The sequence below is a fragment of the Staurois parvus genome, unplaced genomic scaffold (genome assembly GCF_062004578.1).
Source record: "Staurois parvus isolate SC_StPar_1 unplaced genomic scaffold, SC_StPar_1.0 ptg000135l, whole genome shotgun sequence".
NCBI lineage: Eukaryota > Metazoa > Chordata > Amphibia > Anura > Ranidae > Staurois > Staurois parvus.
Window position 1 is genome coordinate 5037592 of NW_028317931.1, and position 27178 is coordinate 5064769.

Genomic DNA, 27178 nt, shown 5'->3' on the forward strand with positions numbered 1-27178 from the left:
GAGGCACCCTATATGTGCTCTGCTGAATAATTGGTTATTTAATTTTTATTATTTGCTGGATTAAGGAATTAAGATTTACAAATGGTTTTCTGCTTCATAAAAAATAAAAAAAACAGAACACAAAAGTATGGAGGCTACCACTGCTCGGCGCTCCAAAAAAATGTGTTCTCTTTTTTTTTTTTTTTTTTTCAGGGTATCCAGGGAAAAAAAAAACAAAAAAACATGTATTTAAAAGGGCATGACAATTTTTTACCTAATGCATTCCTTGCATTAATGTAAAAAATGTCTAAATGGAAGTATAACCTCCTCACCCCACCCTTATACTTAGTCCTCACTTGATCAAATGCTGTGCCCGTCTATAGCAGATCACCCCCTCACGCGCTGTGCTGAGGCAGCAAGATCTGCTTGCCCCTGCTGCTGTCAGTTAAATCCTGAGACCATGGGTGGGTTGAGTCATGCTGTGTGTTTCAATAGACCCCCGACTCGGAATGCAGCCTGCATGAATGCTCCCATAACAAGCGGCTTGGTATGGGGGCACTGGGAGAAGGAGGAGGAGCCTACAGCGCTCCCAAAAGTGGAGGTTTTGGGGGACACTGTGCAATTCTTACAAGAACATATGTATTATGTAAGGGGACAAAAAATTATATACACACACACACACACACACACACACACGAGGGTTGTTCAAGTCAGACCGAGACTTTTGAGTTTATATATTAAAAACAACAAAACTTCGAGTGGAAACTTCTACATTTTTACAATTATCCCAGAGTTTAACTAATGCTCAGAAATCTCCGGCATAGAAAGATTTGTCAATACACCTGAACCATTCTAGGACAGCCTGCTTCACTTCGTCATCATTGTGTTCCCACAGAAAGATTTGTCTCTTGTGCAATTTTGTGACAGGCTATGTGTCGACTATCCAGAATCAGGAACTCCAGGCGCTGAATGTTCACAGGAATGACTGCTGTGGGCTGGGAACCACCACAGCCGGTTTCGTCACTGACTGATGTACGACCATCTTTGAAACTTTTAAACCATTCAAATGTCTTACTGAGGCTGAGCGTCTCATCACTGTACTTTCCTTGACGTCTTCTGTAGATATCTGCAGGTTTTACACCTTCATTCACAAGAAACTTTATCACCACATGCTGATCCATGCACGCACTAACACTGTTGTCTGCCATGTTCATCAACAGTCTCTAGACTGGCCAGTGACATTTGCACCACCCTTTAGTAATTAGGACACACTTGCTACTTAATACAGTGTAGTACCACCACGCTAGCATCCTCTTTAATACCTGTCAAATTAAAAGTCCCGGTCCGACTCAAACGCTCTTTGTGTGTGTATGTATATATGTATGTATGTATGTATGTATGTATGTATGTATGTATGTATGTATGTATGTATGTATGTATGTATGTATGTATGTATGTATATATATATATATATATATATATATATATATATATATATATATATATATACACATACATACACACACACATATATATGCACATACATATATATACACATACATACATACACACACCCACCCCCATACTAATCACTTTAACCTCTGCAGTGCATGAGCAGCCCCTACTGAACGGGCAGTGTTATCATTTCTCTGAAGTTCGGCTGTAAATTAAAAATTTTTTTTTTGAGTCAGGAGAAGTGGAAGAAAAGCCTAACTATAACTATTCTTAAACATGTTCTCTCCTTCCTCCTCCTACCTGACCTGCAATAAAATAAGAGTGTACTTACCTACTCTTTTAATCTGCTCCAGTCACATGATCCAGCAGCTCCAGCAAGCACCTGCTGCAGGGGAGAAGAGGGAATACCGACAATGGCTGGGCCATGGATGATGTCCAGGATCCAGGAATTTACAGCCGTTGTAGGATCAAGTGACTGGACCAGAACGACTGAAAATAGGCAAGTACACAAATCTTTTTTATTCAGATTGGACAGGATAGGTAGGAGGAGGGGGGAGGATGTATTTTTAAGATTAAAGTTGGGGTCTCTACCACCTTAAGATTTTAACTGCTCTTCCAGAAGCTAAAGAAATAGGTTTTCTCTAATCTGGTCGCACAAAAATGAAAAGTGAACTTCTGAGCGATAAACACTGGTAAGCATCTGAAATTTTCCTTTCGCTATCTGTGTGGTACAACTGGAGACTGGAAACAGAATTGCAGCTTGCTGAGTTAGTACAGCTCATCTCTTTCGATAGCCTCAAATTAAAAGACCTGGAAAAAAAAATGTTTTCCAAGAAGAAAAGGATCTGTTTTTATCCTTACAAGACTTGCATAAAAAAAAACAAAAACAAAAAAAAAAACAACACAGAAGTTACCTTGTATGACATTGTTCTGCCATACAACTGTGCAGCATGCTTAACGGCTTAGTAAAAAAAAAAAACTGCATTTTTAACACTCCAACTTTAATCTTGGCCTATTAAAAAGCACAGTAAAATAAAAACATAAAACAAACTAGAAAACAAATGAAGATAAGGTTTTGTAATCCGCTGCAAATAGCATCAAGTAAATGGCTTTTGGCTGTGCAGCACTCATTTACAAGGTTAGCTAGAACATCTATTTTATAGGTTTGCATCTTACAATAAATGAAATTACCCATTTTCTTGTGGTTGAGAGTCGGGAGAAGTGGAGTCATCTGCTGGAGTCTCGGCGTTCTGTGTCAAACCCACAGCATGGCTTCTTGTAGCAGATTTAGTGTGAGCAAACTCCAGCACATATCGAAGCATATCAGGCAGAGGACAACGGTTGGGGCCAGAACCATACTTCAGGTATCTGTCCAGTAAAGACACGTGTTAGATCCAGCTATGTAACAGAATAAGAGTGATTTATAGAAGTTAAAGTGTTACTAAACTAAACCCAGGACCCTGCATTCACTACATCCGGTCTCCCCCGGACCCTGCATTCACTACATCCGGTCTCCCCCGGACCCTGCATTCACTACATCCGGTCTCCCCCGGGCCCTGCATTCACTACATCCGGTCTCCCCCGGGCCCTGCATTCACTACATCCGGTCTCCCCCGGACCCTGCATTCACTACATCCGGTCTCCCCCGGACCCTGCATTCACTACATCCGGTCTCCCCCGGACCCTGCATTCACTACATCCGGTCTCCCCCGGACCCTGCATTCACTACATCCGGTCTCCCCCGGACCCTGCATTCACTACATCCGGTCTCCCCCGGACCCTGCATTCACTACATCCGGTCTCCCCCGGACCATGCATTCACTACATCCGGTCTCCCCCGGACCATGCATTCACTATATCTGGTCTCCCCCGGACCCCGCATTCACTATATCTGGTCTCCCCCGGACCCCGCATTCACTATATCTTGTCTCCCCAGGACCCTGCATTCACTATATCTGGTCTCCCCCGGACCCTGCATTCACTATATCTGGTCTCCCTGAATCCTGCATTCACTATATCTGGTCTCCCAGGACCCTGCATTCACTATATCTGGTCTCCCAGGACCCTGCATTCACTATATCTGGTCTCCCAGGACCCTGCATTCACTATATCTGGTCTCCCAGGACCCTGCATTCACTATATCTGGTCTCCCCGGACCCTGCATTCACTATATCTGGTCTCCCCGGACCCTGCATTCACTATATCTGGTCTCCCCGGACCCTGCATTCACTATATCTGGTTTCCCAGGACCCTGCATTCACTATATCTGGTTTCCCAGGACCCTGCATTCACTATATCTGGTTTCCCAGGACCCTGCATCCACTATATCTGGTCTCCCCGGACCCTGCATTCACTGTATCTGGTCTCCCCAGACCCTGCATTCACTATATCTGGTCCCCCACAGAACATGGAAATGCAATTATTTTAGTAAATATAAACTGCTAAATACCTATTCTCATCAGCAGTTAGAGCAGTCCCGTGACTTCCATCAGTGTCTGGCTGAGCACTGGTAAAAGCTTGTAGGAGTTTTCATTCTCCTTTGACTGTCCTATGAGGCTGCATTACCCCTCATCCTCTGTCTGGACAGTGCTGATCACATGCACTCTCCCAAGAAGAAAAAAAAACACTCTCTAGCAAAAACACACCAAATTGAGCATGTGCATAGTGCCTCCTAGGGCTCTGTACTATCAGCAGATGGATTGGGGACATTAGAAGAAGGGGAGAATCAGAGAACAAGGGATCAAACAGCCTTTTTACACAATGCTGAGGGTTAACCCCTTAGGTTCCACAGTGAGTATACCAAGCATGCTTTACTGCATATACAGACTAATTTTACTGTTGTGGGTTTAGTAACACTTTAAGTTGCTAAAAGGGAGAACCCAAATGACATGTAATGTTACACTGGAGACAATGTGCAACTATTCTGCTGCAAACGTAAAAAACATCTGGTGATTGCAGTGAATGGAGGAAAAGGCACTGAGGAGTGAAGACACATGTTTTTTTTATTATGAGCATTTAATTTTTCTACACACAGAGCACCTTATACATCTGATTTTTTAAATCTGATTTATTGTAACATTATTAAGTGTTCTTACATGACAAGACCACTTCCTGTTATCTCACATATATATTCTTATTATTATAGCCAAATTTACCACCCTAACTCCTCCCACAGTTTTTACACTACATAGACCGTAATATACCGAAACGTGCGGATTGTTCCCGATTGGTGTGCTATTACTTTGTGGAAGGCAAAACTTTTTTTTTTCATTTTAGGCAGAGTGGATACCTCTCCTCCCCCATCTATATTTAAAAAGTGCGACATGCTTTTAAAAATGGGCCAATTACCTTTTTTATAATATAACTAAAGGCAAAACCTTTTTTTTTTTTTTTTTAATTTTAGGCAGAGTGGAGATTGGAGATAGATGGGTTCTAATCTATCTCCACTCTGCCTAAAATTAAAAAAAAAAAGTTTTGCCTTTAGTTATATTATAAAAAAGGTAACTGGCCCATTTTTAACATCATGTTGCATTTTTGTAAATATAGATGGGGGAGGAGAGGTATCCACTCTGCCTAAAATAAAAAAAAAAAAGTTTTGCCTTTAGTAATATTAAATAAATTGGCCCATTTTTAAAAGCATGTTGCATTTTAGGCAAAACTTTTTTTTTTACAATTTTAGGCAGAGTGGAGATAGATGGGTTCTAATGTATCTCCACTCTGCCTAAAATTAAAAAAAAAAAAAAAAAAAGTTTTGCCTTTAGTTATATTATACAAAAGGTAATTGGCCCATTTTTAAAAGCATGTCACGTTTTTTTTTTTAAATAGATTTAGAATCACCGTTTAAAAGTGCACTTTTTAGGTTAGAAGTCTCCATCACACCCTCTGGAACTGTAGTGCAGAGAATGAAATAGACTGTACTACCTATGTAGCGGATACCTCACCTGCCCCATCTTTGGCTCAGTGTAGACGCCCTGCTCTATGGAGAGATAAGGAGCCCTAGAAATATTAGGTCCTTTCACAAGCCCTGAGCAGCGGCATCCCAGCCTTCTACTACACAAAAGGTACTGGGCTGTATTTTTTTTTTTCACTGCAGAGCACAGAGAAGGTGCAGCAATGATCTATTAAACCCTTCTGCATTACCCGGGAGACCTCCACAGGACAAAACCTTTCAGTAGGCTCTTTAACAGTGTTTAGTGCAGGAAATACTTATTAACCTTGCTTTACCTTTCCAGTTTCTGATGGAGGTAGTCGATGTGCCTGTTCAGTTTCTTGACATCCCTTCGCTTCTTCCTAATGAGCTCTTTGTTTCTGTACAAGTACCTGTAAATAAAGGCTCAATTACCCGACGTCCCCAGACACTCAGTGTGAACTCAATGGAAAGGAGAACTATCTTACCCTATATAGTAACAGAAAAATGACACATTGAAGGAATATTACATTTCACCTGCAGCAATATAACAAGAAATAAGTAAATGCGCTACAATAGGTGGAGAGGCAGACACCGTATTTATCCCTTTCAGGGCTTGTGGTACTTTTTTGTAGGATCTCCTGCTTTAGTCTAGGGCAGGGGTCTCTACTGCAGCCTGCGGCTCGAATGTGGTCCTTTGCCTTCACTGGATTCTTCAGGCTGATATGGGGCACTATTTCTTCCATTGACACCAATGATGGGGCACTATGCCTTCCACTGACACCAACAATGGGACACTATTCCTTCTACAGACACCAACACTGGGGCACTATTCCTTCCACTGACAGCAACAATGGGGCACTGTTCCTTCCACTGACAGCAACAATGGGGCGCTATTTCTTTCACTGACACCAACAATGGGGCACTATTTCTTTCACTGACACCAACAAAGGGGTACTGTTCCTTTCCTTCCACTGGCAGCAACATAATGGCAGCATTTTTCCCACTGACATCAGTGATGTGGCACCATTCCTCCTCCTACTGAAACCAACAATGGGCACTATTCCTTCCAATAACACCAACAAAGGGGCACTATTCCTTCCACTGACACCAATAATGGGGCACTATTCCTCCCACTGACACCAATAATGGGGCACTATTCCTTCTACTGACACCAATAATGGGGCACTATTCCTTCTACTGACACAAATAATGGGACCCTATTCATTCCACTGACACCAATAATGGGACCCTATTCCTTCCACTGACACCAACAGTGGGACATAATTCCTTCCACTGACACCAACAATGGGAAACTACTCCTTCCACTGACACCAATAATGGGGCACTATTCCTTCCACTGACACCAATAATGGGGCACTATTCCTTCCACTGACACCAATAATGGGGCACTATTCCTTCCCGACACCAATAATGGGGCACTATTCTTTCCACTGACACTAGTAATGGGGCACTATTCTTTCCACTGACACCAGTAATGGGGCACTAGTCCTTCCACTGACACCAATAATGGTGCCCTATTCCTTCCACTGACACCAATAATGGTGCCCTATTTCTTCCACTGACACCAACAATAAGAAACTACTCCTTCCACTGACAAAAACAATGGGGCATTATTTCTTTCACTGACAATGGGTCACTACTCCTTCCACTGACAAAAACAATGGAGCACCATTCCTTCCACTGACACCAACAATGGGGCACTATTCCTTTGACTGACACCAATAATGGGGCACTATTTCTTCCAATGACACCAACAATGGGGAACTATTTCTTTCACTAACACCAACAAAGGGGCACTGTTCCTTTCCTTCCTCTGACACCAATATGACAGCATTTTTCCCACTGACATCAGTGATGTGGCACCATTCCTCCTCCTACTGACCACAGGCGAGTTGTAATTTTTTTACTCCCACTGACCACCAAGCCTGGGACATTTTATACTCCCACTGATGACAAGGAATTGTCTAACCCCACTGGCTACAATCCGGCCCCCCTAAAGTCTGAAGGACGGTAAACAGGCCCTTTGTTTAGAAAGTTTGGAGCCTCCTGATCTTGGGGAATGTCATAAAGAGAACTATTTACCTTTTTTTCTCGGTTTCACAGCAGCCAGTGCTATTCTTGCCATTTCCTTGGAATGAGGGCAGGCTACTGACATCATCACGTACAATACAAGACCAGCAGTGGTTGATGTGATGATGCTGGCAAGAGTAGCAGTGACGTGATCAGAAAAGAGGAGCAGGGACTATTCTTTAATACCAGAACTGGAAGGGAGAAAGCTTGCTGGACCTAGATTCTAAAAACATGGGATGGGCACAAGGCTTTAATATATTTTGGAGGTGTCAAGTTTTATCTCTGTGTCTGCTCCAGCCTATTACCCCACCTCCGAGTTGTCCTTTACACTCCTGACAGCCATAATAGATGAAGAGATGGGTGAGTGGTATTTGATAGACACGACTGTTACTTGTTCTGGGCCACTGACATCTGCTGGGGCTGGAAAGCTTGCATGACAGCCAGGCAACTAGCATTTGCATAATGAAAAGCAAGCAATAGCAGTCTATTACATTTATTCATCTTAGAACATTAGTAAAGTGCTACCAAACGTTCTGGCAACCCAACCATATTAGCAATGTTATGGTAACAGGTAATTACAAAAATTAGCCCCACATTTTGGATAGAGTAGAAGAGCTAGGAAACCCTGGTAATTGTATTGCTTATTAGAAATATAGGAAAAACAGCATCAGACAAGTATTAAATGTCCAGATACAATTTATTGTTGTTAGGATTTGTTAAAACCCCAAGATGTTTCATTGGTTCTTAGGAAACTTCTTCATCTGGGTTACAATATTATATAGGGGCGCTAAGAGCTAAAATAAATACACCAAAGTGATGCAAATCCTCCTGGTCCTCTGTAGCTCAGTGTATAGTCTAATTCACATTGTCATTTTTCAAACTGTATCACTTGTATGGGCCACATTGCTAATGACAATGTAGATCCTGGATAGGCAGGATTGAATACATGTAACACAATCCAACCAACTGAAAGCTTTTAAAGAAAAAAAACTCAAGATTCCATTTTTTTATATTCTGAACCTTAAAAAAAAAAAAATCACATGGTGCTGCTATGGGTATGCAAATACTCCCCCAAAAAAATTCAAATCAGATTTAAAGTGATACCCAAAGGCAAAACGTTTTTAATTTTTGTTTTACGTTTTGGAGTGGAGATATATTAAAACACCTATTAGACATTTATTGCTGTCTGTACCCCTCTTGTAAAAGGAAACCCCAAATTTTGGGTTGTCCCCAGAAAAGTAATAGAGGGGACATCTTCTAATATGGACATGGTTTCTGGTGACCTTGGGGTCCCCAAGGTTTTCTGTTAATTTTCAGGGATGTCTTCTTACTTCCTGTTTGGCTATGTTACACAGGATGTGAAGGGAAATCTCCAAAATGGGACATATATGGCGGAAAAAAAAAAAAAAAAATCTGACGGGGGGGTTTTAACCCTCCCTGTCCCCATCTTGCTCTACATTTCTACTTTAAGTGACAATATTTTTCACTAAATGAGGTAGAATTACACAAATCTCTCTAAGTATATGGTTATACAGAAGATGAAATGTAATCACACACATGCGAAAAACAGAGGACACCGACATTTTTTTTTTGCAGTTGTAGTACATAGCAATACACTATTTTACAAGATAATATCTGTGACAGTCATAGGATTTCTACTTCAATCCATGTGACCCACGTTAACATTAAATATACTTTACCTGTCCATATAAATAATCTCGGAGAATTCAAGTTTATTATGGATCTTTTCCGGTTGACCCAAAGACTGATTATATTCAAACCGAGAAAGTTCAAAGGTTAGCACCGGGGGAAGTTTTGTAAACCAGCGCTGAAGATAAAAAAAAAAAAAAAAACACAAAAAACTCAAACAAAAGAAAAAATATGCAGAGAACATAAAAACTTAACACTGCTTACTAACAAGCAATGCTGGGTGTTAACCAATGATCTTGAAGCAGGCAGAATTAAAAAAAAAAATAAAAAAAAAAATAAAAAATCGGGCGTATGGCTAATAGAGCAAGACAACACCCACCTCTTGCCTGTATTGCACGGCTTGCCCAGTCCGCGAGAGCTCAAGATCTCTCTCCAGCATTGCTGCCTCCAGACACTCGTTTAGGTTGTTGAAGCCATTTACCTGCAAGGGGTATTGGCCAAAGGTCTCAATATTGGAGAATGCTTTATCTGTTATATATTAAAAAAAAATAAAATATGATATTAAAAATTGTAGGTGTTCACATATACAGTTTCCCTGTGCTCTAAAGATTGACCATTCAAATGAAACTGCATTTACGGAATATTTCCATTGATATGTAAAGCCATAACATCTTGTTTTTAGTTTCAGATAAAATATGAAAGGGCTAAAACTCCTACTGAGTTATATTTTGCTGCCTGCGTACTACTGGAGGGGGGGGTGGGGGGGAGGAGAGATACCCTGCATGCCCTGAATGCAGCTATTTTGGGAAAAGGTATGGACAAAGCTTTCTTGACCATATTTCTCTTCTGGGTCACAGGAGTGCACTTCTTTGTGCTCTCCTGTGACCCAGAATCATCCGTTTTAGGCTCTGGAAAGATCCTGACAATAATGTCGGGCTCAACCCAGATGCTTGATCAGCAGCTGGCTCAGCCTCTTAGTGCGCCGCTGAAAGTCTGAGCCAGTCACTTTCGCCCCCTCTACAGCCCGGTGCTCCAGTGAGCACTGTAAGGGCAGTGCAGAGAACGGTGACTGACAGTCACCACTCTGAGCTCAGAGAAGACAGAGAACAAAGTAATTAGCAGTCATGTGAACCCTCAGTTCTCAGTGTTCTAGCTGATGGGGGACAACTGCAGCATTGCACTGATGCTGCAGCGGGAGGCAAATATGTATGCTTAATTTTTTTTTAGAATCTCACACTTCTCCGTTAAATCTTTGGGTTTAGTTCCACTTTAAAGTAGAACTAAAGTTCCCCTATACATAACTGTAAGCAGGCAGGCTTTTTACTGCAGAAGATACATGCAATGTCTCTTCTACAACAAATTACACCTACCTGCCTGATCCCCGGAAGTGATCCCCAGAATGTAAGCTAAGCTGCACATGCACAGCTGCCAGCCCAATCCTGTGTGTTTGGATGACTCAATCATGTGCATGCGCAGGAGTGATGTCATCTTGTACCAGCCAATGAAGAGGCCCAAAACAGCCCACAGGAGAAGATGCTGGCACCAAAGGGACCATTGGAAAGGCATGCCTTAAGTTCTGCTTTAAAGTGGAACTTTAGTCAGGAAATTAAGTCCTGCTAGATCACTTCAGGCTGGCTCCTTTTACAAGTATATCTATATAAAACATTAAAAATAAGTGCCTATACTATTGAAAATCCAGTAATGCGCTGTCTCACCCTGCTCTGCACATGCTCAGTTACTCTCTATTTTTAGGTACTGTGCTGAATTTGTAGAGGCTGACAGTCTAAAGATTTACTGCTGCTCAGGGGCTCTGGGCTTCAGCAAAATGGTAACCTTCAACACAAAGAAACAGGAACAATGCTGGAGGCAATTTACAACACACACTGATTTTGGTAGCATAATTATTAAAGTGGAATGTATGTTTCTTGCAAGTTGTTATGGATAAAGTTCTGCTTTAAAGCGGAGATCCATCCAAAAGGGGAAGTTCTGCTTTAAGGCCTGCTCCCCCGCTCCCCATTAAGGATTGTCACCTTTGGAGGGCAGGTACCCGAATTTGACAGGTACCCGCTTCCCACTTCTGGTCCGATCGCCTAGGCGATCAGAAGGTGTCTTCCCTCCCTGTAGTTTTTTGGGACACGTGACAGGTCCCAGAAGACTACAGGACCATTCACGAAGTGCAGCACTACTCGCGCATGTGCAGTGGGTACCCGACTGTGAAGCCGCAAGCTGTCCCAGCCGGGTGCCCACACTGAAGATGCCAGCCTCCTGGAATCCAGGACGGCCGGTGAAACGGCCTGCAGGGGACACACCAGGGGACCGAGGGACAGGTAAGTGGCTGTTTAAAAGTCAGAAACTATAGTTTTTGTAGCTGCTGACTTTTATTTTTTGACTGGTGAGAGGAACTCCGCTTTAAGTAGTTACAGCAACAGCATTTCTCTTTTTGGGAAAAAAGGTTTAACCAACATGAATAGAATATGACCGTTTGAAGCATCCCCTGCGGTGTTATCTGGGTTGTACAAACCTCTAAAACTGTCAGATTTGGCGAACAGCTGGATAAGCAGGTAAAATTGAATATAAATAGAAGCAGACGAAAAAATAAAAATCATATACCTATCAATATAAGTATTAAAACCTTACAGTTACCAGAATACAATATATTTAAGCCTTTAAATTCAACTTCATGTTTTTTTTTCTAAAACAATTGCAGAGGTGAGTAGCTATCACACTATCAAAATCAAGAACTGCCTGAATCTGCCAAAATATTTCTCATGTGTCAGGCAACATATGAATATAGAGCACGTATGGTAAAAATGTAGCTCATTTCTCAAGTAATAAAAATGTCCACTGTATTTATTCTCACACCGCCCAATTACTGCGAGCAATATGGAGAGCATACCTTCCAGATATCCCTCATTAAGAAATGTACCATAGAACAGCTGCACCATTGGGTTTTCAGTCTTATCTCTTGAACATCTAAAATAAATAAAAAAAAAATCAGATCTATAAATGTTCTTTTTATTTCTCAGTGTCACATTTCCAATTACATTGTGCTAAGTGGAGAGGGAAAAAAAAAAAGAAAAAATAAGGCTCTAGTAATAAACTGAAACTAAATCAGAGAAGGCCACAGAATAGGCTTTTCCAACCTTTAAAAAGGTTCACGTGGGCATCTTGTGATATTTGCTTTTGGGCAGGTTGATTACTTAATAAGGCCCACTTTAAACAAATATGACATCTCCATTGAAGTTCAGTGTGTGGAGACAGATTTTAAATCTGGCCATTAAATTTTGCTAAGTGAAATAGAAGTGTTCGGATGTTTACTGTAAATTAAAACCAAGCAGACTAACTGCCCCTTCATTTTCTGTGTGTGTCTGGCTGGACTCCTAAAACCGCCGTACAGTGCATTCATAAAGTACTCAGACCCGCTTCACATTTTTCAATGTTATGTTGCAGCCTGATGCAACAGTTTAAATTCATTTTTTCCCCACTAATCTACACTCAGTACCCCATACTGACAAAGTGAAAACAGAATTTTAGAAAGGTGTGAATTTATTAAATTGAAAAAAAAACAAATATCACAATGACATAAGTATTCAGACCCTTTACAACAACCCTTGAAATTTAGCTCAGGTGCCTCCCGGGTTCTCTTGATCATTGCCGAGATGTTTCTACACCTCTGGTAAATTAAACTGACTGGACATGATTTGGAAAGGCACACACCTCTCCGAAAAATAGACCTCAGCTGCCAATGCATAATGTATCAGAGCAAAAGCCATGAGGTCAAAAGGAACTGCTTGCAGAGCTCAGAGACAGGATTATTGCATGGTACAGATCTGAGGAAGGCTACAAAAAATATCTGCTGCACTGAAGATTCCCTGAAGATGAAAACTGAAGATTCACTGAAGATCAGTGCATCACACAGATGTCTCCATAATTCTCAAATGGAAGAAGTTTAACACAACCAGGACTCTTCCAAAAAATGGTGAGCCAGCCAAACTGAGCAATCGGGAGAAAAGGGCCTTGGTAAGAGAAGTGACCAAGAAACCGATGGTCACTCTGAGTGAGCTCCAGAGATTCTGAGTGGAGATGGGACAAAGTTCCAGAAGGACAACCATCACTGCAGCCCTCCACCGATCTGGGCTGTTTGGCAGAGTGACTACATGGAAGCCTCTCCACCAAAAACACATGAAAGCCTGCTTGGAGTCTGCAAAAAACACCTGAAGGACTCTCAACGTGTTTTCATGTGTTTGGCATGGAGGACAGGCTTCTGTCTAGCCACTCTGCCATAAAGCCCAGATTGGTGGAGGGCTGCAGTGATGGTTGTCGTCCTGGAACTTTGTCCCACCTCCACACTGGATCTCTGGAGCCGATATGTGAGATTTCAGTTTTCTTCTTTACAATAAATTCACAAACATTCCTAAAATTCTGTTATCACTTTGTCATTATGAGGTACGGAGTGTAATTTAATACGAAAAAAAAAATGAATTTAAACAACTGTAGTATCCGGCTGCAACATAACAAAATTGAACACAGTGAGCGGGGTCTGAATACTTTATGAATACACTGTATGCTAGGATCAAATATCACATTGTTGTACCTATCAAGAGTGCTATGCTATGCTGGTTGCTCACTTAAAGAAGAAGTAAACCCAAGGACAAAATGTAATATATCACAACCTTTAGTCCATAGATGTGGCAGCTGCAAGAATATTCTCAGCAAATACAAAAAATACTTTCTGATCTTGCCAGACACATTGTTACTTTCTGTTAGCTGCACCAAAGAATATCTGTCTTCCTAGCTATCTTCTGTAAACTAACAAATGCCCTGCCCCCCATGTAAATGGTGATGAAGAAATACAGGCATGTTTGTAGTCCATATCAGAAGAGCAGCCTTGTATTTTTCGTTCAATGAATACAAGACTTTCTATAATTGGATAAGGTGGAAAGCATAATTTCCCAGCTCCACTTTTTCCAATCAGAAAACACCTTGCATTCATTGAAAATTAAATACAAAGTGCTCAATGAATGGCAGACGTGCCAAGATAGTGACTCCCCATGGTCAGTGTGCAGATATCCAGAAGAACACAGTAGCAGCATTGACTACTAAAATCATTCTCCACTTCCTCTATGGTCTATCAATGCATACTTGCATTGTGTCAAGCTGGACTAAACATGCAATACAGACTTTTCCTGGATTTCAGCTTTAAAGTGATAGTAAACCTTGGACATCTGAACAAAGTATATCCATCTATAGTGTGTTCTTGTCTCGATCCACAGTTCTAAGTGTCAGCCTGACACCAAGAGAAAAATGGTGACGGGGGAGGGAGCTCTAGCAGACTGAGATCCTCAGCTCTGTTGCTGTGTGTGGGGGGGTCCCTTCCCTCCAATCAGCTCTCAGCGCTATTGTACAGTGTGTAGCTGCACCTGCTTTGTGAGTCTGCGAAAAATCCTTTTCATCTGAGTTTTACCAGGCTGTAAAGGACAAATGGCTGCAAATAAACAGGTACAACTTATGTAGGAGGATTGGTTTCATCTCATGTAAGGCTAGTTATTTCACTGTGTATAGGTAAGAATTTACAACCACTAAGTCCAGGTGTATGTATGTCCTTGGTTAATAAATTCCCCTGGTTTGGTCCGGAGTCCTTGATAATCTATTGCAACAAAATTAAAGTAGTTCTAAAGGCTCAAGGTTTTTTATACCTTAATGCGGACCCCCCCCCCCCCCCAATCTTTACCTGTGCCCCCTCTGATCCAGCGATGGTTCGACCGCCTCGGCTGCCTAAGGTCTTTTCCTCCTCATTGGCCAAGACAGCAACGGAAACCCATTGGCTCCCGCTGTCAATCACAACCAGTGAGCCGATGAGGAGCGGGAGGGGCTTGGCTCTATGTGTCTTATAGACACAAAACGTAGAGGCTCGGGGATAAGCACGCAGCAGTGCCCCCAGGCCGAGCAACTTTCTCTGTGGGCACTGCTTGAGGGGGAGGAGCCAGGGGCACCATTGGGGACCCGAAAAGACATCTTTGTTTATTTAAAAGAAAAAAAAAACAAAGCTTTAGTGTCACTTAAATCACAATATCCACAAAAAAGTATTTTAATAACCCATTTGTTTGGTCATTTTCTATTGACCGCTGATGTGAATCATAAAACAACATAAATGACATATAAAGAGCAGCACAGTGGCTAAATGGTTAGCACTTCCGCCTGGTAGTACTAGGGTCGCTGGCTCGATTCCCAACAATGGCACCGCCTGCCTGGAATTTGCATGTTCTCCCTGTGCCTGCGTGAGTTTCCTCTGGGTACTCTGGTTTCCTCCCACATTCCAAAGACATGCTGGTAGGTGAATTGGCCCTAGTATATGTATGTACGAATGTGAGTTAGGGACCTTAGATTGTACACCCCTTGAGGGTTAGGGACTGATGTGAATGTACACTATATATGTACAGCGCTGTGTAAATTGACAGCGCTATATAAGTACCTGAAATAAACTTGTCCTAGATTGTAAGCTCCCAGGATCAGGGCCCTCCAAACTCTCTTGTATTGAACTGTATTGTTGCTGTATTGTTGGTGCTATATAAATCCTGTATTATAATAATGGGCAGCACAGTGGCTAAATGGTTAGCACTTCCGCCTGGCAGTACTCGGGTCGTTGGTTCAAATCCCAGCCACGGCACCTCCTGCCTGGAGTTTGCATATTCTCCCTGTGCCTGCGCGGGTTTCCTCCCACACTCCAAAGACATGCTGGTAGGTTAATTGGATCCTGTCTAAATTGTCCCTAGTATGTGTATGTATGAATGTGAGTTAGGGACCTTAGATTGTACGCCCCTTGAGGGTTAGGGACTGATGTGAATGTACAATATATATGTAAAGTGCTGCGTAAATTGACGGTGCTATACAAGTACCTGAAATAAATAAATAAATAATAAACTTACTCTCTGCAAACAGCTAGTTGAAAAGCGTCCTCCAGCCAATCCAGCAGTTTATGTGTAAACTCACAGACATCTTGCTAGCAAGCAGAAATGCAGAATTAGTCCCAGATACATTTAAAGCTGTGACATTAGAACACTCAAACTAAACGCATTCATTTATTTTTCCATCAAGAACAACCGTGAAGTCAAAAGTATTTATTGTCATGTGACGCAGACGTGCTCTCCCAACAACTGCTGACTCAGACTTCTAATAGGAAGTTAGGAGAAAACAGATGTCTCAAGGCCGCCTGGAATAACACCATTAACCTCACATGCCTGAGCAGGAATACACAATGCTACTGTGAAAGCGCTTTGAGTGATGTTGCATTACCAAAGGGGGAAAAAAAACCTAGGGAGATTCCAAGTACTTTCTAAGTGCCATCAGTAAACAGGCTCATAGACTGAAATACAAAGAAATGTCAGTATTTACTTATGATGTGGTATGAACGGTCCTTATCAACAAGGCTAGAGCTACTGCAAAGTGAACCACTCAGGGACCAAGAATGGAAACTTTCTGCATAGCTTTGTTATGAAGGAGGGACAAGGCGATGAACAATGTAATTAAAGTGAAGCTCTCGGAACAATAAAATTCTTAAAGTAGACCTTTGATCGATATGTTTGATGTTAAATACAGGGATTTTTCAGCAGGAACGTGGGGGAACACTATTACGGCACCTCCGGCACTGAATGTATGTAAAGGGTGCTGGAGGGTCTACTGATGCTGGCTGCTGGGCAATCTATTCTTGCTGGGGAATGTCGATCAAAAGCTTTTGTTCACTTTTAACATCTGATTTTGCAATGAATGGACTTTACCGAACAAATCCACATACACTGTTAGAAATTTGGACATTCTAGAAAAATTTTCAATCCTGCCCCTTTAAATTTTTACATCACTGCGGCTGATAGGTAATGTCGTTTTACCCCAAATTAATGATTAGAAAAACTAATGAATGTTCAAAAAATATTGAATGAAATTCTACCCGTGTACACCTAGCTTAACACTTATTTATTATATCTCTCACAGAGATCACAGTACTTTCCATAAAAGTGCTTTCACCTGCTTTTCTCTCTAGAACGGAGATATCTTTATTTCAGTCATCATCCAGGGTTAGAATCTACTTCCTAGACTGAGTTGCTGAGTCAGATGACACATATCACTACTCCTCCCACTGATACCAACGATGGGACACTACTCCACCCACTGATACCAACAATGGGACACTACTCCACCCACTGATACCAACAATGGGACACTACTCCACCCACTGATACCAACAGTGGGACACTACTCCACCCACTGATACCAACAGTGGGACACTACTCCACCCACTGATACCAACAGTGGGACACTACTCCTCCCACTGATACCAACAGTGGGACACTACTCCTCCCACTGATACCAACAGTGGGACACTACTCCTCCCACTGATACCAACAGTGGGACACTACTCCTCCCACTGATACCAACAGTGGGACACTACTCCTCCCACTGATACCAACAGTGGGACACTACTCCTCCCACTGATACCAACAGTGGGACACTACTCCTCCCACTGATACCAACAATGGGACACTACTCCACCCACTGATACCAACAATGGGACACTACTCCACCCACTGATACCAACAATGGGACACTACTCCACCCACTGATACCAACAATGGGACACTACTCCACCCACTGATACCAACAATGGGACACTACTCCACCCACTAATACCAACAATGGGACACTACTCCACCCACTGATACTATCAATGGGACACAACTCCACCCGCTGATACCAACGATGGGACACTACTCCTCCCGCTGATACCAACGATGGGGCACTACTCCTCCCACTGATACCAACGATGGGGCACTACTCCTCCCACTGATACCAACGATGGGGCACTACTCCTCCCACTGATACCAACGATGGGGCACTACTCCTTCCACTGATACCAACGATGGGGCACTACTCCTCCCACTGATACCAACAATGGGACACTACTCCTCCCACTGATACCAACAATGGGACACTGCTCCTCCCACTGATACCAACAATGGGACACTACTCCACCCACTGATACCAACAATGGGACACTACTCCACCCACTGATACCAACAATGGGACACTACTCCACCCACTGATACCAACAATGGGACACTACTCCACCCACTGATACCAACAATGGGACACTACTCCACCCACTGATACCAACAATGGGACACTACTCCACCCACTGATACCAACAATGGGACACTACTCCACCCACTCCACCCACTGATACTATCAATGGGACACAACTCCACCCGCTGATACCAACGATGGGACACTACTCCTCCCACTGATACCACCGATGGGGCACTACTCCTCCCACTGATACCACCGATGGGGCACTACTCCTCCCACTGATACCAACGATGGGGCACTACTCCTCCCACTGATACCAACGATGGGGCACTACTCCTCCCACTGATACCAACGATGGGGCACTACTCCTCCCACTGATACCAACGATGGGGCACTACTCCTCCCACTGATACCAACGATGGGGCACTACTCCTCCCACTGATACCAACGATGGGGCACTACTCCTCCCACTGATACCAACGATGGGACACTATTCCTCCCACTGATACCAACAATGGGACACTACTCCTCCCACTGATACCAACAATGGGACACTGCTCCTCCCACTGATACCAACAATGGGACACTGCTCCTCCCACTGATACCAACAATGGGACACTGCTCCTCCCACTGATACCAACAATGGGACACTGCTCCTCCCACTGATACCAACAATGGGACACTGCACCACCCACTGATACCAACAATGGGACACTGCACCACCCACTGATACCAACAATGGGACACTGCTCCACCCACTGATACCAACAATGGGACACTGCTCCACCCACTGATATCAACGATGGGACACTATTCCTCCCACTGACACCAATGATGGGACACTATTCCTCCCACTGACACCAATGATGGGACACTATTCCTCCCACTGACACCAATGATGGGACACTATTCCTCCCACTGACACCAATGATGGGACACTATTCCTCCCACTGATACCAATGATGGGACACTATTCCTCCCACTGATACCAATGATGGGACACTACTCCTCCCACTGACACCAATGATGGGACACTACTCCTCCCACTGACACCAATGATGGGACACTATTCCTCCCGATACCAATGATGGAGCACTATCCTCCTTCCCACTGACCAGAGGCATTATGAATTTATTTACTCGCACTGTCCACCAAGCCAGAGGCATTGTTTATTCCCACTCAATACCGGACATTTCTACCCCCAATGGCCACAATCCAGCCGCCCTATTGTCTGAAGGACAGTAAAACTGGCCCTTTGTTTAGAAAGCTTGGAGAACCCCTGTAAATCTAGGTTCACACCTCTGTGTGCTGCAATTGATGTGTTCTTCCAGGGCATTTTGTGATTTTTTTTTTTTTTTGCTTCTTTCTACCCGTAGCAGACTGGCAACATCATCTCAGCCAGGCAAGGTCACAGAATATAGGTTCAAAAAAAACTGAACCCTGTAAGCTGCACACCAAAAAAGGCAGACAGAGTACATAGGATGAGTCACCAGTATGGTCTCCCTATATTTGATCTTTCAAAATTACTGAGTTGCATTACTCTGCACTGTGTCTGTGTGAAAGCACCATCTTTTTAGATGCAGGGTTTTGCTTCCTCATGCCAGAGCCTCCAGCAAGGAGAACAGTGGGAAGCATGGTAGTGACCAGACCAATTCCCACTATAAATCTTGTAAGAATAGCAGATAAAGACAGCAGATCCTTATATCTCACACTGCAGACACACAGCTATGAGTCCTCAGCGTTCCTAGGCACCCTCACACACCAGAAAGTACACTGCTATTTCTCAGGAAGAATTGGAAACAAAAAAAGATAGATTTTCCAGACGTATTTCTTAATCACAATTAATAGTTTTTAATGTTTTCTATAACATATCAAATCATTTCACTTTGAGTTCAGTTTCATTTCAATTATAGCAGGAGCAGATTTTTGATGTTGTGACATTTCTAAAGTTAGGGCCTTTTCACACGGACGATCTGTCGGTTTTTCAGGCAGATCTGATCGGATGGTCCATGTATTTCCATGGACTAGCGGGTGAAAAAGGATTTGTATCCATTTACACCCACCTACCTCCAACCCGAGGAGATATCCGGAGGGGATTAGTTCCCCCCATCTAGATGTATCGAACTGTAGAGAAGTTGGGTGTAAACGGACAGCAACATTCATCTGCTCTGCATAAACTGAACGGATACAGACCTGTCATCCACCCACTGTGTTCTGATCAGCAGTGGACCTCTGAGCGGATTCTCTGCTGATCCAAACAGGGCCTGCCCCGTGTGAATGGGTCTTTACTGACTAGTCCAGTTTAAACTAACCTATAAGCAGTAAGACCATACCTCTTGCTTGACTATTTGTTTCTCCATCACACTGGCACAAGTCCCTCTTCTACAATGTCGCACTGTAAGTGCTGGCAATAGATTGCTCAGGCACTGTGCATTGTATTGTGGGATGGAGGCATGCTTATTCTTCACTAAGAGGACATGGAAACACTGGTCAGTGCTTCAGGCACCATTGGAGGGACAAATGCTAAGGCAAGGGCTATATGTCACATCATACTGTCATAATGTGTTCTGGAAAAGGAATTGCAATCAGAATATCTAAACAAAACACTGTCTGACCGTTCTTTACCTGTTGTGCTTCTTCAGACAGAAAAGCATCTTTCAACAGCTCAACAGCAGCAGACGGATCAACAAACTTTCTGTTGGATCCAACCATGAGAGCAAACAAACACTGAAGTTCTTGCATAAAAGCAATGTTTCTCTTCTCCTGGAAAAAACATGCAACATTCAACCTCAGGGTTAGACATGACAGACAAATGTTGTAACCACTAATATTCAATAAAGAATAAAAAACAGGGGCCCCATTCTACAAATGGTTTAATGTCTGCGTGCACAATCTAATGGTGGCCATACATGTAATATTCTGATTGAATGATTCTTCACAAAATCGGATAATATGATTGGGTATAATCACACCAGATGTGCTGGGACTGCGTTGGGTGGCTGTTCCAACACAGTCCCACTGCATGACAGGGCAAAATGCCTTGATTTCTTATGTGCCAGGTTTATGCCACTGCGTTGCGGTGGTGTGCAGTGAAAAAAAAAAAAAAGTACACTAGGCTGTATTTTTTTTCAAGCACAGTGCAAGGAAATCCACTGCCTTGCATTGTGCGGCAGCTAATTAAACTTTATGGAAATGTCACACATACATCTCAAAGTTCTTTATAGAAAAAAAGCCGTTGCATTGTGATGTACCCTGAATCTATGAATTATCAAAAAAAGACACATACTGCATTATTAAATCGATTTCATTTAAATGATTCTGAATGGTCTGGACGGAAAATCCGATTAAAGAAAAGTCAATCGATATAAATGTTAAACGTATGGCGCTAGGAATGATCTTTTTATGTGATTATGGGTATTTAAAAAGCTAGTCATTTTATTAATGGGGGGATGGGATGTGATGTATATTTCATAAAAGTGATCAGGTGGATTTAGAGCTACCTGATCACTTTTATTAGAAAGCCCTTTGACAGCAATGAGCTTGCTTTAACCCCTTGTATACTGTGCTGTTTATAACCATACATTAGTAGATAAAGGGTTAAAGCATAGCCTTTACAATACTGTTTTCAATCAGAAGTGAGATTTTACACAAGATTACTTTAAAGCTTATATATTATAACGTTAAACATGATGGTAATAATCTCAAAACCTGGTAGGAAGATGAGGAGGTAATGGTGCATACAGTATATTTGATGTGCGACCAAGATTATTCAGTGTACCTTTTTAATTTTTTGTACATTTATTATACAGTATTTATAAAGCGCCAACAGTTCGCTCAGCGCTGTACATTACAATTAATGCACTATAATATGATTATGTGATACCTTTTAAGTCCCATGTTTCTTTTTCTACATATTAATAGTATTCAATATATTAATATCGTGTATTTATTTATTTCACACGTTTTTAAATCTAGGTTTCCACATTTACATGCAGACTAGATGCAGCTGTTCAGCAAAAAAGAAAAAAGTTGTCCTAATGGTTAATGAATGTTTATTGGCTGCAATTGCTTAAGTACCCTGACAGGGTTACAGATTGTCCTTACACCAGTCACTGTACTAAGGAATAAAGAAAGAATATGTACCTCACCTTAAAAATAATTACAAAGAAAAAAAAAAAAAAAATCTGAGAATGGATCATCCGTGTGAATGGTTTTTGCATACAATATTTAGTTCTAAAGGGCAAGTTCGCCTTTGGAACATGTTACAGGTACCACCTGTTTTTAGGGTAGAACATGTAGCATGTTTCTGATCCTGCAGCCTCTAGCCGATAACCATTTTTCTTTTTTTAAAAAAGCTAAACTCTGGAAATGTGACCAATAGAATTCTTGCAGTGCTGTCCCCCCTTCACCGCTGAGGTTAAATGCTCATTTAGTCTAGCGGGAGCTGAACTGGCATTATTACTTACCCGACTCATCACTCCAGCCAGCTCCAGGGCTCTCCTCCCCTCCATAAAGTTGTGGTCTGTAGGCAGGGCCTCAGCATCATCACTTGCAATTCAGGGCTAATAACCCTGCATTGTTCATGGTGGGGGAGAGCATGCAACTGCAATCCAGAGCACCCCAAAAGAGGTAGCTGTGGGGGATCAATCACATGGTTTGAGGAAATCTGCTGGAGCCAGGAGCAGGATAGACTATAAGTATCCTTATCTGTGTACCCCTAGACTGTAGGAACATTTAACCCTTTCAATGTGGGGTGGCCCAACTGCAAGGGTTGTTTTTGTCACATTCCTGGAAGTTAACTTTAACCATTCAGACACAGTGCTATGCATGCTAATAATGGAAAGCAATAGTAAACTTCTCCTACTCCTCAGTAAATACAAAACTGTCTTTTTGCTTGTTTATAATCCAGCACAAATCAAGTACTTACACTTCTGTTTTGACATCTCTCCAGCATGCTTTGGGAAATACTGTAACTATGGACCAATCTTCTAAATTCTGGCAGGTGGAAGAGTGACTGAAAGGAAAGGATAAAATAAGTAACCATGCTTAAAAAAAAAAAAAAAAAAAAAAAGAAGAAGGACTAAGGATCCCAAGTTTAAGATTGACATATTGCCCTTTTCATATCAGAGATACCAATTCCTCAGATTCAGCAAAAGGAAAGAAACATGAACAGGGATGGTAATTAACAACTTAACGTGAGTAGCTACCTAATGCTACATCTGGTATATGGGAAATTTAAAGGTGAATTACATGCTGCTGATGACACTAACCCCAGACTAGTAAAAGAACCCACCAGAAGGAAATGAGAATTAAAAAAAAAAAAATCTACTTCAAATACCTGGAGGTGTCCCTGGGGCCTCACTGAAGAGTCCTGCAGGACAAGCCTAGCCCTGCAAGCAGTACATGGGAGTGAGAATCTACGGGATCCTCCCAGCCAAGCATGGAGCAGATACTGTAATCTTAGACTCAATGGTAGTAATATTCACCAAATTAAGGGCAGAAGAAGATATCTGGAGAATGTTAAAGAGGCTGCACAAAAAGCCACAGAAGCAGGACCTATATCCAGGCAAATCATGTCACATGAAGGCCTCCAGGCATACATTACAACCAGCAGTGGGTTACCTGCAGCAGGAAGCAGTGTGTTCCACATGCTGACAAACCAGGAAGGCACACTGAGCCCCCTCCCAATAATTTTTACCTTCCACAAAGGACATGAGGAACACCCAGGTGTGCAAACCCTCTCCCTTCAGTGCAGAGACTACCAGGTGAAGCAAGCTAGATTTCTATGCATCGTCCCCTGGAGGTAATCGTGCAGTCAAGAAGTAGTACATTTAGTGTCTGCCAGCGTAGGTACCAGGCTACTTGTCTTGTCACAATAAGACCCCCAATACTTCCCAATAGACAAACACCTAGATGATTGTTCAAAAGGAGTCTAACCCAAGAAGCAGACAAAAGAGTGGGGTCCACTGATGAGGAGAAAACCATCTGTTTTAAAGACCCAGAGTGAAGCTCCGGGTATGCACACACACGAGCAACAGGATTCCCCCTAGGGCATGAGTAAAACAACCTGAAGAGAAAGATGGGTAACGTGAGGCACTACCTGGTCCATAAATCTGGTTGTCTCACTCAGAGAGCAAGTCCATAGCAATAGAGAGGTGTTGGGGGCCGAGAGGACCGAGAGCAAATGAGAGGAGGAAGACCATCCGAAGAGGGGGTTCCCCAACACACCCATAACAGAGAGGAAGGAATGAACTCAAGAGTTGGTAAGGGATCCAATGGCACACAGGGTGTATACCTTGTTAGTGAGGATTTAGGCTGAATAGCTTCACCTGCTCTTGACAGGTAACTGCCAATCACAGAAAGCTACGAGGCCCTATCTGATTGAATATTGCAAGGTTATACCCTTTATAAGAAAGCTGACTACAGGGGTCTGAAAAAGTGGACTTTTCAGAGGAAGTCATCTGATCAACCCACAATAGAGAAGCCAGGAAGGGCACTATGATGAACATAATGGCCAATGCTCTGAGAAGTAGCAGATGTATCCAACAGATGGAGGCGCGAAAACCTAATTTACAGTAGATTGGGGAGAGCCAGGACTGGACCCGATGACTGTGCAGGTCAGAAGTCCTTCTGGGGAGAACAGATGCTGAGGTGTACTGTGTAGTATGAGAGGCTTAACAGGACCAAAGGACAGAGGGTTCTCCAGAGGCATAGAGGGAGTGCCTGGATAGGGTACAGCGCCAATATCCAAGCCCCTGATTTGGAAAGAGGCAAGAGGTTTAAGGTTGAATTAATTTGTATAGCAGCAGAAGTAGATGAAAATCCCACTGCAGGCCACCTATGTTGAGGCAGGAGCACATTCTGGATGACCGTGGCATTGCTGATCATGGTGTCAAGACAATGTCAGTCTAAGTTATATACTCTGTGGATGGAGCATCAATGACCCAGCTATGCAGCCAGAATGCTCTGTGCATCTACACAGACATAAAAACCATATGAGAAAAGTTTAAATGCTTGCAACAAGTCATCAGAACACAAAACACAAGGATCTAAACATTTTCTCCATCTAATCCATGAAATGGGGGGAGCCCTTTTAAGGGGATCAACCCATTCTGACATGGCTTGATTTAATAATGTCGCCAACAGAAGATAGAGGGCAAAAGAAGTCACAATTCAAACTGGTATTTAAGAAGGAACTCTAGCTGTGTGTCAGTGTTAGAACACATTTAAACTGTTTAGTGGTCTCCCTGCTAAGGCGAGTCATCGGTATGTCAACAGGGGGAACAAAGGGAAAAGTTCAGGAACACTCTCAGATAGAGTCAAGGACCATTCAGGGAGCTTGCAGAAAGGAATGCTTCAAAAAGCAGATGTAGTATAAAGACCTTTGCAGCTGTAGGAGCCCTAAAAGGCCTAAGGCCTGGAATAGCTGTATGATCCTCCTAGTGCAGGGTAGAACATAGTGCATCAAGGTGGTCTGAAATGACCCCCTGTAAATCTGAAGTGATGGAAGGAGACTGAGGTACCTCAAAAACAGCTTCTTCAAAAAAAGACTGCTGAGTTAGAGATGGTGACAGGGATCAAAGACCCAGCCTGATCTAAGGGCTCTGAAAGGTCAAAGACTCAGCAAGGGTGGATGCTGGAACACACTTACAGCCTTTACGGGCAGAGTTTCCCAATAACTGAGCACACACAACCAAAAAGTCCTAAATGGACATGGATCTCCATGTGGACATCGGAGGGGACTCTTCCTCACCCAATGCTGAAAAAGACTGATGTTGACCCTATAGCAGTAGGGCTCCCTGATTCAAGATGACAGGCAATGGTTCTGAGAATACCAAGTTTACCTCCCCTCCTCCACTGCGCCACTGGGGGGAGTATGGGCTAGGATCACCTTTGGCAGAAGAACTAACCAGATCACTGTAGGCAGGAAGTGGAAACAAACCAGATACTGGAGGATCCTTCACAAGCAGGAGCACCAACATGATGGTGCTTCCTCCAAGCTGAATAGCAGTAAAGGGTTCGGAGTGTGTGTGATGCTTTATTCAGCAGATGACATCAGAGCTCAGCAAGTCCTTATGATGGTAAAATCAGTGATGTTGGGAATTTGTTCCACACGGTTTACATCAGTTTTTATTTTTAGATTTGGACAGCGTTGAGAGAGATTAGAACATGTCAGGTTTCTACTGCCGTTTGTGCCCCCGTTAGGGAGATTTAAAGTGGAAAAAAAAGCCACCACATTTTTGGGTTGTACCCAGAAAATAATAGGAAATCTCTCCAAAGAATCCTAGGAGATTTCTCTATTACTTCTTGTTTTAGCTACGAGACAGAAAGTGAAGGGAATGGGACACACATGGCAAAAAAACCCCCAAAAAACAAAAACAAAACACCTTTCCTTACTCAATCTTAAATGAGAAAAAAAATTGCCTTTAGTTCTCCTTTACCAGCCTTACTCAAAAAGTGCGTCTACAGAGATGAAGCACAGCTGTGAACCTGGAAAGTGTTCCTGCAGCTAAGGCAGGCCATAGATTATAAGATTTTCCATGGTTGCAGGACAGAAAATCACTTGATTCCCCCATCAACACTGACTGTGTTGATGGGGGAAACCCTCCAGCGGAGCTACTATGTTCTACCAGTGGGGGAGGGGGGGAGGGGGAGCCATCCCTGCCAGGAGAACACAGTGATTATTGCTAGTGGCAATACCACTGGCAATAATAGCATGTATAAATCGGACATGCTGGTTGTACCCAAGGTCATCGACGGATCAACTTGGGTACAAATCAGCCTGCCCATAGATGCGTTGAATGTAGGTCAGTCCCTGCTGAACCGGCTGAGATTCAAGCTATGGCTGGCTTAAGATAGACACATTACACTCAGGTCTGGAAAGGGCTACAATGAAAAGCCCCGAGTCTGAAAGTCACATTCCACGCAGGTCTCTCACATCCAGTCCAGAGGAATCCAGATACAGCCTCCAAAGCTAGGTTGAGCAAATGGTGATCTGGATAGCTGCTAGGTACA

At 42.8% G+C, this 27178-nt stretch overlaps 1 protein-coding gene across 3 annotated transcripts in view; it reads right to left on the reverse strand.

Moving 5' to 3' along the window:
- USP28 (ubiquitin specific peptidase 28) overlaps positions 1-27178 on the reverse strand; it is a 143928-nt gene that overhangs the window by 71404 nt on the left and 45346 nt on the right. For all 3 annotated transcript variants that reach the window (XM_089673084.1, XM_089673083.1, XM_089673082.1), the window contains exons 6-13: positions 23091-23177; positions 20789-20926; positions 16012-16085; positions 11982-12058; positions 9465-9613; positions 9136-9263; positions 5659-5754; positions 2626-2802 (exon numbers count right to left, since the gene is read on the reverse strand). In XM_089673084.1, the coding sequence (XP_089529210.1) occupies positions 2626-2802; positions 5659-5754; positions 9136-9263; positions 9465-9613; positions 11982-12058; positions 16012-16085; positions 20789-20926; positions 23091-23177 (926 nt within the window). The remainder of the gene's footprint in view (positions 1-2625; positions 2803-5658; positions 5755-9135; positions 9264-9464; positions 9614-11981; positions 12059-16011; positions 16086-20788; positions 20927-23090; positions 23178-27178) is intronic.